A 10513-nucleotide genomic window follows, 5' to 3' on the forward strand; every position below is an offset into this window, starting at 1 on the left:
ATCGCCCATCTTAAAGGAACAATTCAGTGGCATTCAGCACATTCACAGCTTTGGGCAACCACCGCTTCTATGTAGTTCCAAAACCTTCTCATCACCCCAAAATAAACCCCTGGACCCACTGAGCAGTCACTTCTCATTCCCCGCCTCCCACAAGCTCCTGGCAACCACCCATCTGCTTTCTGCGGATTTGCCAAGTCTGAATATTTCAGAGAAATAGAATTCAAAGACATGTTCAGCCAAGTGTTTCTGTTCTACTTTGGTTTTGGCCATTGTGTGGCACTCCTGACTGATATTGGTTGAGAGTTCACTATGTGCCTGCATGGTGCCAGGTGTCCTCAAGAGTCTTCTCATTAGGAAGTGACACCACTCTATGCCCATTTTGCAAATGAAAAAATGGGCTGGGCATGGTAGTTTACACCTGGAATCCCAGCACTTTGGGGGGCCGAAGTAGGCAGATGATTTGAGGTCAGGAGTGCGAGACCAGGCTGGCCAACGTGGCAAGACCCTCTCTTTACAAAAAATACAAAACAATTAGCCGGACGTAGTGGCACACATCTGTAGTCCCAGCTATTCAGGAGGCTGAGACAGAAGAATTACTTGAACCCAGGAGGTGGAGATTGCAGCGAGCATAGACACACCACCGCACCCCAGCATGGGCAACAGAGTGAGACTCCATATCAAAAAAAAAAGGGAGAGAGAGAAAATGGGACTCAGCTCTGCCATGTGCCATGTGCCGAAAACTAGGAAGTTGGCACAGGCACTGCACTGTCCCAGAGGAGAGCAGAGTTATAAGGCGCCCAGACTGAAGCTTAGCAGACCCCAGTTCAAATCCCAGCCCCATCCTTATTATCTGTATGAACTTGGGTAGGAACCACTTATCCTCTTTGAGCCTCAATTTTCTCCTTTGTAAAATGGGGATGAAGTACTTGGCTCATAGGGCTGTGGCATGGCATCTGTGTTGGTCTGCTTTGTGTTACTTTAAAGGAATACCTGAGACCAAGTAATTTATACAGAAACAAGATTTATTTGACTCACAATTCTATAGGCTGTACAAGCATGCACCAGCATCTGCTTGGCTTCTGGTGAGGCCTCAGGGAGCTTTTACTCATGGAGGAAGGCAAAGGAGAGGCAGTCATGTCACATGGAGAGAGAGGGACAAAGTGGGAGAGGAGGGAATCACCAGATTCTTTTTAGTAACCAGATATCACGAGGGGGTCTGATGTTACCAGTACTGCTTGATGGTTGGTGATGTCTGTGCTTCAGAAGGGATGCTTTCACCAACCTGTGTCTCCTTCCCCAGGTGATGCTGGAATCCTCTGTGTACCTGACTCTGGCAGTTTACAGCGGCTGCTGCCTCCTGGCTGCCCTGGCCTCCTGCTTTTTGCCCATTGAGACCAAAGGCCGAGGACTACAGGAGTCCAGCCACCGGGAGTGGGGCCAGGAGATGGTTGGCCGAGGAATGCACGGTGCAGGTGTCACCAGGTCGAACTCTGGCTCTCAGGAATAGTGACTGAAGGGGGACTGAGCTGGTCTTTGAGGCTGCAGAGCTCGGGGGGCTGGCGGGCCCCAACTGGGGCACTGATTGCCGACATCAAGAACTCACCCAAGAGTACGACCTGGACCAACAGGGTTTTGTGTCTTAACTCAGTTTGCTCATATTCATTGAGGTCCACCCAGGGATGGGGAGGTATTTGCTCTAGGGGGTTCTCTGTATATGTGGGGAAAGGTTTGTTCATAACCTGTGGATCTGCCTGGGAACACTACCCATATTAGGAGGGTCTGGTGATGCCAGCAACTAATCAGACACCACCCAGAGTCACCCGGCCACACCCTCGGTGAACAACCAAAAGATCTCTCTGTAGATACCGTCCAGGCCCACCGTCCAGGTGACACCTGCCACCCACCCACGGGACCTGTTCAGTAGGTTTCTCCCACACCCACAGCCCCAGGCTTTCTTCTTTGAAATTGCAGGTGATCTAGGCGTGGTCTCAGTAGCTATTTCCTGGCAGGGCCCCCTCTGTTTGCCTCCCTAGAGCCTGACCAGTGGATTCTCTGGCAGATGGACATTGTGCATTCAAACTGGAGCCACCTGCCCCCACCCAGGCCCCTCTGGAGTTGCTGTTGTTGGCGCCAAGGGATCCAGATGTGTCCCTGGGGACAGCTGGACTTGCACCGGGTGACAACCTCAGGAAGCTGTTACCCCTGGGAACTGAGGACTGAGGTCAAAGGAAAGTGAATCAAACTCAAGCCAGAGCAGGGGCCTCCCCTTCTGAAGCAGCCAGGGCCACGGTTGGGCTTCTTTCCTGAACCCCTCCTTGGTCAGGCTGAATGGTGACTTTGTTTTTATTTTTTTGAGACAGAGTCTTGCTCTGTTGCCCAGGCTGGAGTGCAGTTGCACGATCTTGGCTCAATGCAACCTCTGCCTTCCGGGTTCAAGCAATTCTCCTGCCTCAGCCTCCCGAGTAGCTGGGATTACAGGTGCCCACCACCATGACCAGCTAATTTTTGTATTTTTAGTAGAGACAGGGTTTCACCATGTTGGCCAGGCTGGTCTTGAACTCCTGACCTCAAGTGATCTGCCCACCTTGGCCTCCCCAAGTTCTGGGATTACAGGCGTGAGCCACCACACCCAGCCTGAATGGTGACTCTTGATGGGAAAAAGTTTACTCAGGTTCCAGGCACAAAATCCAAAATCCAGGGCTTTGGTTTTTGTGTAGATGGTTGAATGGGCAGAGAAACCGAAAGGATGCTACACCCACCATCTCGTCCCATGGGGATGCAAAGCTGCTCCTCTGTCCAGGGCCTTCTTGGTCATTACACAATGGCAGCCCCTGGGGTTCCAGTCATGGAGCCTGGCATGGAGTGGAGAGGGGCAGGAGGGCTCAGGTGTGTGAAATGTGTATGTTTTTAAAGGAAGGGGAGGGAGGCCAACTGGGTTTTGAGTTGGTCTCTGCAGGCAACATCACTTCCGGGATTTGGTTTACTGAAGGCTTTTTTGCCCATGGTGAAGGCAGGGGACCTAGACAAGGAGGGAGGGAGCTGGCAGATCCCATCAAAGGCCGGAGCAGACTGACCTACTGCTTGAAGTAAACATTGCAAGGAAGCCAACGTGTGTGTTCATCTCCTATTAAAACATGTCAGTGATGGCCATTGCAAGAGTCTAAGTTTATTCATTGTCATCACGTCCTAGTGACAGTCCAGCCTAACGGTCTAGCTACCTTTGTTCATCGGAATTCATCTCAATGCTTTGGTATGATCATCTCCTTTCCAACAGTGGGGAAAGATGCACCATTGACTGCCAACATTGTGGCTGAGCCTGTTGGAGACAATGCTTTCTTCTAATGGTGTACAGGTCATGATGGGGGACTTCTTCAAGCTCAAGTTCTAGATCAACTGCAAACAATACTGTGTCTCCAAAATATGGATTGCAGCCCCCTTGGCCCAGGCAGTTGGAGAGGAGGCGGCTTGGCAGATCTCTGCCTCTCTCTGACAACCACATTTCCTTGAACCACGTGTGGCTATAGCTCTCATTATTTCTGGACAGCTGAGCTCTCCTGGGTAACACAGAACTGTTGCTTGTCTCTTTTGCCTTCTGGCTGGTCAGATGCTGCTGGATGATCGTGTCCTCTGCCTCACCCTAGAATAACCCAGTGAGCTGGGGGCTGGTCGGGGAAGAGTGCTTGGTGGGCAGGAATATTTCCCAGGGTCTGGGGTAAAGGGGTTTACAGTTGAGGGCTTTCTCTACATGAGAAAAATCAAAGTTAAAAACTCTTTGCCTTCTAAATAGCCTGCCCTTTTCAAAAAATCAATATTATCGAATGGTACAAGAGCTCTCACAAAAGGCATCCAAACCTCTGAATACGTGAGACCTTTAGCCAAAGACATTTATATGTAATTTTGAAGAATCCTGTTCAAAAAGCTCCTATTTTCATTAATGGAAATGCCATGTTTCTTTCACAGTTAGGAAGGATCTCAGAAAGTGGCAGATATTTAATGTAGCCAGAGCTATATATTTCTGTCTTTCTCTTCAAGTATTCTCAAAAACATATAACTGACCCTGGTGGTGTTCCCAATGGGATGAAACAGTATCTTAGGAATGGACTTTGAAATGGATAAGGATATTCATTGTTTTTAATATAATATTAAGCAACAGAAAGCCTTGAATGATGAGATCAAGCGTCTCCCCTGCCATTACTTTCAATGGCAAAAACCACAATTACTTTTTTTTTTTTTTGAGACAAAGTCTCAGCTCACTGCAACTCCGCCTCCGAGGATTAAGTGATTCTCTCACCTCAGCCTCCTGAGTAGCTGGGATTACAGGTGCCCGCTTTGATGCCTGGCTAATTTTTGTATTTTTAGTAGAGATAGGGTTTCACCATGTTAGCCAGTCTTTCTCAAACTCCTGACCTCAAGTGGTTCATCCACCTCTGCCTCCCAAATGCAATTACTTTTGCACCAACCTAATAACAGTAATCCCAGTCAATAGTGGCTTAAACCATTAGAAGCAAAACCAGGCAGAGATCAGGAAAGGTTCAGCGCTCAACAATGTCATCAAGAACACAGCTTGTTTTTGTCTTTCCTTTTCACCATCCTCTACATGTTGGCCTTGACTCTGTGCTTGAAACCTCGTGGTCACAAAATGGCTGCCCTGTGCTGGACATCATATATATTTTTGAAGAAGATAGAATGGGAAAGGAGCAGTCATAAAAGGTTTTCTTTCAGAAGAGTATATTGTTTTTGGTTAGAAAAGGAAGTCCCCAGCAGATTTACCATTGCTTCTCATTGATCAGACCTGGGTGGCATGCCGATCCTAGCGTGCATCCTGCTGTAGGGCTGGAAGGAAGGGCCTGCCAGTATCAATGGATACCCACAGCCTCTTGAACACAAAACTGGGATTCTGTTAGCACAGAAGAATAATAGCAATGGCTGTTGGATGGGCGATGGTTGAGAAGAGGAGCCTGCCATGGATGTGCAGGCCACAGAGCTCTCATCAGCGCTGTTTCCATTGCAAGGAAAATAAATTCTACTCAGGCTAATTAAAATTTAAAAATCAAGCTTTATTGTAAGACTGGGATCAGCAGTTAATTTCCTACAGGAGAACGTCAGGCAATGCAAATCAGTGAAATGGAAAAGGCGTAAAGAACAAGAGTAGGGACTGTAGCAGAGAGAGAAACACCAGCCCTGTCTGCAGAGGGTGGCTGCAACTCCCTTCCGCCTGATGTGCCACCGTCTGTCCAGTGTGACCGGATCTTCCAATGTTCAAGAGAGGAGTCTAGGTTTTTCTGTGAAATCTCCAAATATTAGTGTATTGGATCAAAAATGTTCAAATGATGTTTGAGTTCAATAAAATGCATCTGCAGTGAAGCTTTGGTTGATGAGCTGATGGTTTGTAGCTTCTGACAGTTTAGAGAGATTGCATAGCAAGAAAGTACAGCCTAGTGTCATTCTGTGGAACAGGGAGCTGGGGAACCACCAGGGCCCAAGACCACTGCCCCTCTGAATCTGTGACGCTCGTTTCTGCCTTTTTCTGCAGACTGGCTTCCTTCTGTTTCCTCGTGGCTGCTGTGTAGGCATGATCATGCACAGGGCTTCCGTGGGCTCATAACTCAGCTCTGCAAACACACCTGACTCAGCTGCTCAGTGCCCCACTCCTGAATCTTCAGGAAAGGAAGCTGATTGGCCCAGTTTAGTGTTGGGTAGAGTCCTGGTCCAATTCAGTTGGGTCAGAAAGGAGTGGTGGGGAGGTATAGACGTGGTGGCGCTGGCCTGCCCTTTAGCAGGGTGGCACAGACAATTGCTGGTGTGCCTGGAATCTGCAGTGACATGTGCGTCACCTCTCAAGTCTGTTCATCAGAACTCTCTTACAGATCATGTCATGGCAAGTGGTCAGTATGCATGGAATATCCAGCATGTACTGGACATGATATTCAACACTGATGATGCAAAAAATCATAAAACAGTCCTGGCTGGGTGCACTGGCTCATGCCTGCAATCCCAGCACTTTGGGAGGCTGATGTGGGAGGATCACTTGAGGCCAGGAGTTTGAGGCTGCAGTGAGATTTGATCCTGCCACTGCATTCCAGACTGAATGATGGGGTGAGATCCTGTCTCTTAAAAAAAAAAAAAAAGAAGCTTGCCGGGCGCGGTGGCACGTGCCTGTAGTCCCAGCTACTTGGGAGGCTGAGATGGGAGGATTGCTTGAGCCCAGGAGTTCTGGGCTGTAGTGCGCTATGCCAATGGGTTGTTGGCTCTAAGTTCAGCATCAATATGGTGACCTCCCGGGAGTGGGGGACCACCAGATTGCCTAAGGAGGAGTGAACCGGCCCAGGTCAGAAACAGAGCAGGTCAAAACTCCCGTGCTGATCAGTAGTGGGATCACGCCTGTGAATAGCCACTGCACTCCAGCCTGGGCAACATAGCGAGACCCTGTCTCTTAAAAAAATAATAAAAATAAAAATAAAAATAAAAAAAAGAAGGCTGGATGTGGTGGCTCACACCTGTAATCCCAGCACTTTGGGAGGCCGAGGCAGGCAGATCACCTGAGGTCAGGAGTTCAAGACCAGCCTGGCCAACATGGTGAAACCCTGTCTTTAAAAAAAAAAAAAAAAAATTTTTAAAAAATAAATAAAAATAAAAAAGGAAAGAAAGCTGAGCTTGGTGGCTCACCCCTGCAATCCCAGCACTTTGGGAGGGCAGATGGGAGGATCACTTGAGCCCAGAAGTTCGAGACCAGCCTGGGCAACGTGGCAAAACCCTGACTCTAAAAAGGTGGTGTGCTCCTGTGGCCCCAGTTACTCGGAGGCTGACGTGAGAGAATCACCTGAGCCTGGGAAGTTGAGGCTGTATCATGTCACTGCACTCCAGCCTGGGTGACAGAGTGAGACTCTGGTTCACAAAGAAGGGGAAGAAGAAAGAAGAAGAAGGAGGAGGAGGAGGAAGGAGTAGAGAAAGGAGGAGGAAGAAGAGGAAGAGGAGGAGGAAGAAGGAAGAGGAAGCAGGAAGGAGATCTTCCTTATCTTCAGGCTCTCACAGTGTACTAGGGAAAGTGCATGCACACATCATTGTGATACAGTGTAATATGGGTGCTAAGGATGGGTGCTGACAGAAAGCGTCATAGGAGACCCAAGGGATGCCAACCCTGAAGCTCTAGAGCATCCTGAAACATCTTCTGACTCCTCAAGTATTTAGGGATTTCAGCCGGACTTTGGTCACTGGTGGTACCTTACTATATTCTATATTTGAATATCCACATACATCACATATAATCATTCTCTCTTTTTTGAGATGCTATGTTGCCCAGGCTTGTCTCGAACTCCTAGGCTCAAGTGATCTTCCCGCATCAGCCTCCCAAGTGGCTGGGATTACAGGAATGAGCCATGGTGCCTGGCAATAATCATTCTCAATTAATCAGAGTATTTTATGATGAACCATTAAAATGCCCCAACCCTCATCATGCCAGAGAAGACTGTGCTTTCTAAATTCATCAATAAGAAAACAATTCCACTCCCAATAGCATCAAAACAAATAAAATACTTAGGAATAAATTTAACAAATGGAGTGTAAGACCTACAAACTACAAAGCATTGCTGAAAGAAATTGATCTAAATAAATAGAGAAACATTTCATATTCATGAATCAGAAGACCTAAAACTGTTAAGATGTCAATCCGCACTCTCTAAATTTACCTGTAGATTCAACACAATTCCTGTCAAAATCTCTTAGCTGACTTATTTTTATTTTTATTTTTATTGCAGAAGTTGTCAAGCTGATTTTTTGTTTGTTTTGTTTTTGTTTTTGTCTTTGAGACGGAGTGTTGCTCGGCCACCCAGGCTGGAGTGCAGTGGCACAGCCTCAGCTCACTGCAACCTCTGCCTCTTGGGTTCAGACGATTCTCCTGCCTCAGCCTCCCGAGTAGCTGGAATTATAGGCGTGTGCCACCATGCCCAGCTAATTTTTTTGTATTTTTGGTAGAGTTGCCCCAGCTGGTCTTGTTGCTCCAGCTGGTCTTGAACTCCTGGCCTCAAGTGATCTGCCGGCCTTGGCCTCCCAAAGTGCCGAGATTACAGGCGTGAGCCACCACGCCTAGCCTGGCAAGCTGATTTTAAACTCATACAGAAATGAAAAGGACCCAGGAGAGCCAAAACAAAAATCTTGAAAAAGAGGAATAAAGTTGGGGGACTCATACTTCCTGATTTTAAAATATACCACAATGCTATGGAATCAAGACAGTGTGGTACTAGCATAGATCCATGGAATAGGGTCCAAAAACAAGCCCATATATTTATTTTTATTTTTATTATGGAGACAGCATCTCGCTCTGTCATCCAGGCTGGAGTGCAGTGGCGAGATCACAGCTCACTGCAGCCTTGACTTCCCGGGCTCCAACGATGCTCCCACCTCAGCCTCCCAAGTAGCAGGGACCACTGGTGTGCATCACCACACCTGGCTAATTTTTTGTATTTTTGGTAGAGACAGGGTTTTCCCATGCTTCCCAGGGTGGTCTTGAATTCTTGAGCTCAAGTGATCCTCCCGCCTCGGCCTCCCAGTGTTGGGATTAGAGGCATGAGCCACTGTGCCTGCCAAACCCATACATCTGTAGTCAACTGGTTTTCCACAAAGGTGCCAAGATGACTCAATGAGGAAAGAATCGCCTTTTCTGAATTCATCAAGCTGCTAAGAACTCACTGAAAATCTGGTTGCAAATTGCCTTCAGGACAGACGTAGCAGTGTAAGGCAAAGGAAAATATAACACATCCTCCGATAACCATTGTTTTGTTACAATCATGATGAGAAAAAAAAAAACAATTCCAGCAGGGGCCTCTGTCTGTGTGGAGTTTGCTCTTCTCTCCACGTCTGCGTGGGTGTTCTCCAGGTATCCTGATTTCCTCCCACACCCCAGAGATGTGCATGTGATGTTTATTTGTGTTTTTATTTTAATTATTTTTTTTGGAGACAGTCTCGCTCTGTCACCTAGGCTGGAATGCAGTAGCGCGGTCTAGGCTCACTGCAACCTCCGCCTCTCGGGTTCAAGTAGTTCTTGTGCCTCAGCCTCCCATGTTGCTGGGATTACAGGCGTGTACCACCACGTCTGGCTAATTTTTTAAGCAATGACATTAAGTGAAGACTTCCTGTATAGAAATCAAACACTGCGAAATCTACAGAACTATGTGGGTTGCAGGATTTCCCTATGATCCTTCTATTCTGAATTTTAGGACACATTTTCAAGGAGGTTCTTACCATTTGCAGGAAGAACAAGAGGGTCATTTTGGGTCTGAATGTGGTGTCTCCTGGCCCCATACAGTTTTGTGAGTTCACTGTGTACTTAGTCCTATAGGATTTCTACTGACAACTAGCCTTGGCTGGCAGGTAGGGATCATTCTCCCTAGAGCAGCTGTCCCCAACCTTTTCAGCACCAGGGACCAGTTTCATGGAAGACAGTTTTTCCACAGATGGGGTGCCGCAGGGGGCGGTGGTAGTTCAGGCATTAGTTAGATTTCTCATAAGGGGCCGGGGTGGTGGCTCACGCCTGTAATCCCAGCACTTTGGGAGGCCAAGGTAGGTGAATCGCTTGAGGTCAGGAAGTTCAAGACCAGCCTGGCCAACATGGTAAAACCCCGCCTCTACTAAAAATACAAAAAATTAGCCAGGCATGCTGGCACACCCCTGTAATCCCAGTTACCTGGGAGACTGAGGCAGGAAAAATCACTTGAACCCAGGAGGCTGTGGTTTCAGTAAACTGAGATTACGCCAGTGCACTCTAGCCTGGGTGACAGAATGAGTCAGTCTCAAAAAAAAAAAAGATTTCTCGTAAGGAGCACGCAACCTAGATCCCTTACGTGCACAGTTCACAATAGCGTTTGGGCTCTTATGAGAATCTAATGCTGCTGCTGATCTGAGAGGAGGCGGAGCACCTCGCTCGCTCACCCACCGCCCACGCCCTGCTGTGTGGCCCAGTTCCTAACAGGCCACAGACCATTATCAGTCCTTGGCCTGGGGTTGGGGACTCCTGCCCTACAGAATTTTAGGTTAGGTAAAGAAATCACTTTGGTCAAAAACTAAATGCTGGGTCTCACTCCAAGCACCAGGAAGTGCCCCTGCCCCGGGAGCCTTGTTAGAGTCCTCTCATCTTGGCCCAACTGGCTATGAGGAAGAGAGAGCTAGTTCCCTTCCAATGTGTTTGCAGAAAGAGTTCAGGAAGAGGCCCAAGCAATCCCTTCATAGCTCATACTCCCCTCTTCCCCACAATTTGGATTCAGTGTTGTGTGGTAGTTGAAAGTGAAGCACTGGGCCGGGCATGGTGGCTCACACCTGTAATCCCAGCACTTTGGGAGGCCAAGGTGGGCAGATCACGAGATCAGGAGATCGAGACTATCCTGGCTAACATGATGAAACCACATCTCTAATAGAAATACAAAAATTAGCCGGGTGTGGTGGTACACACCTGTAATCCCAGCTACTCGGGAGGCTAAGGCAGAACCCTGTATTAAAAAAAAAAATTCCCCAGTTTCAGGTG

The 10513-nt window shown here is 47.9% G+C and overlaps 1 protein-coding gene across 2 annotated transcripts in view; it reads left to right on the forward strand.

The window, feature by feature from the left end:
• SVOP (SV2 related protein) overlaps positions 1–5364 on the forward strand; it is a 99857-nt gene extending 94493 nt beyond the window's left edge. For both annotated transcript variants that reach the window (XM_012469129.3, XM_064379879.1), the window contains exon 16: positions 1301–5364. In XM_012469129.3, the coding sequence (XP_012324552.1) occupies positions 1301–1507 (207 nt within the window). In that variant the 3' untranslated portion in view covers positions 1508–5364. The remainder of the gene's footprint in view (positions 1–1300) is intronic.
• The last annotated feature ends 5149 nt before the right edge of the window (positions 5365–10513 follow it).

Source organism: Aotus nancymaae, unplaced genomic scaffold (assembly GCF_030222135.1).
Source record: "Aotus nancymaae isolate 86718 unplaced genomic scaffold, 86718_ANA_hifiasm-v0.15.2.pri h1tg000021l, whole genome shotgun sequence".
NCBI lineage: Eukaryota > Metazoa > Chordata > Mammalia > Primates > Aotidae > Aotus > Aotus nancymaae.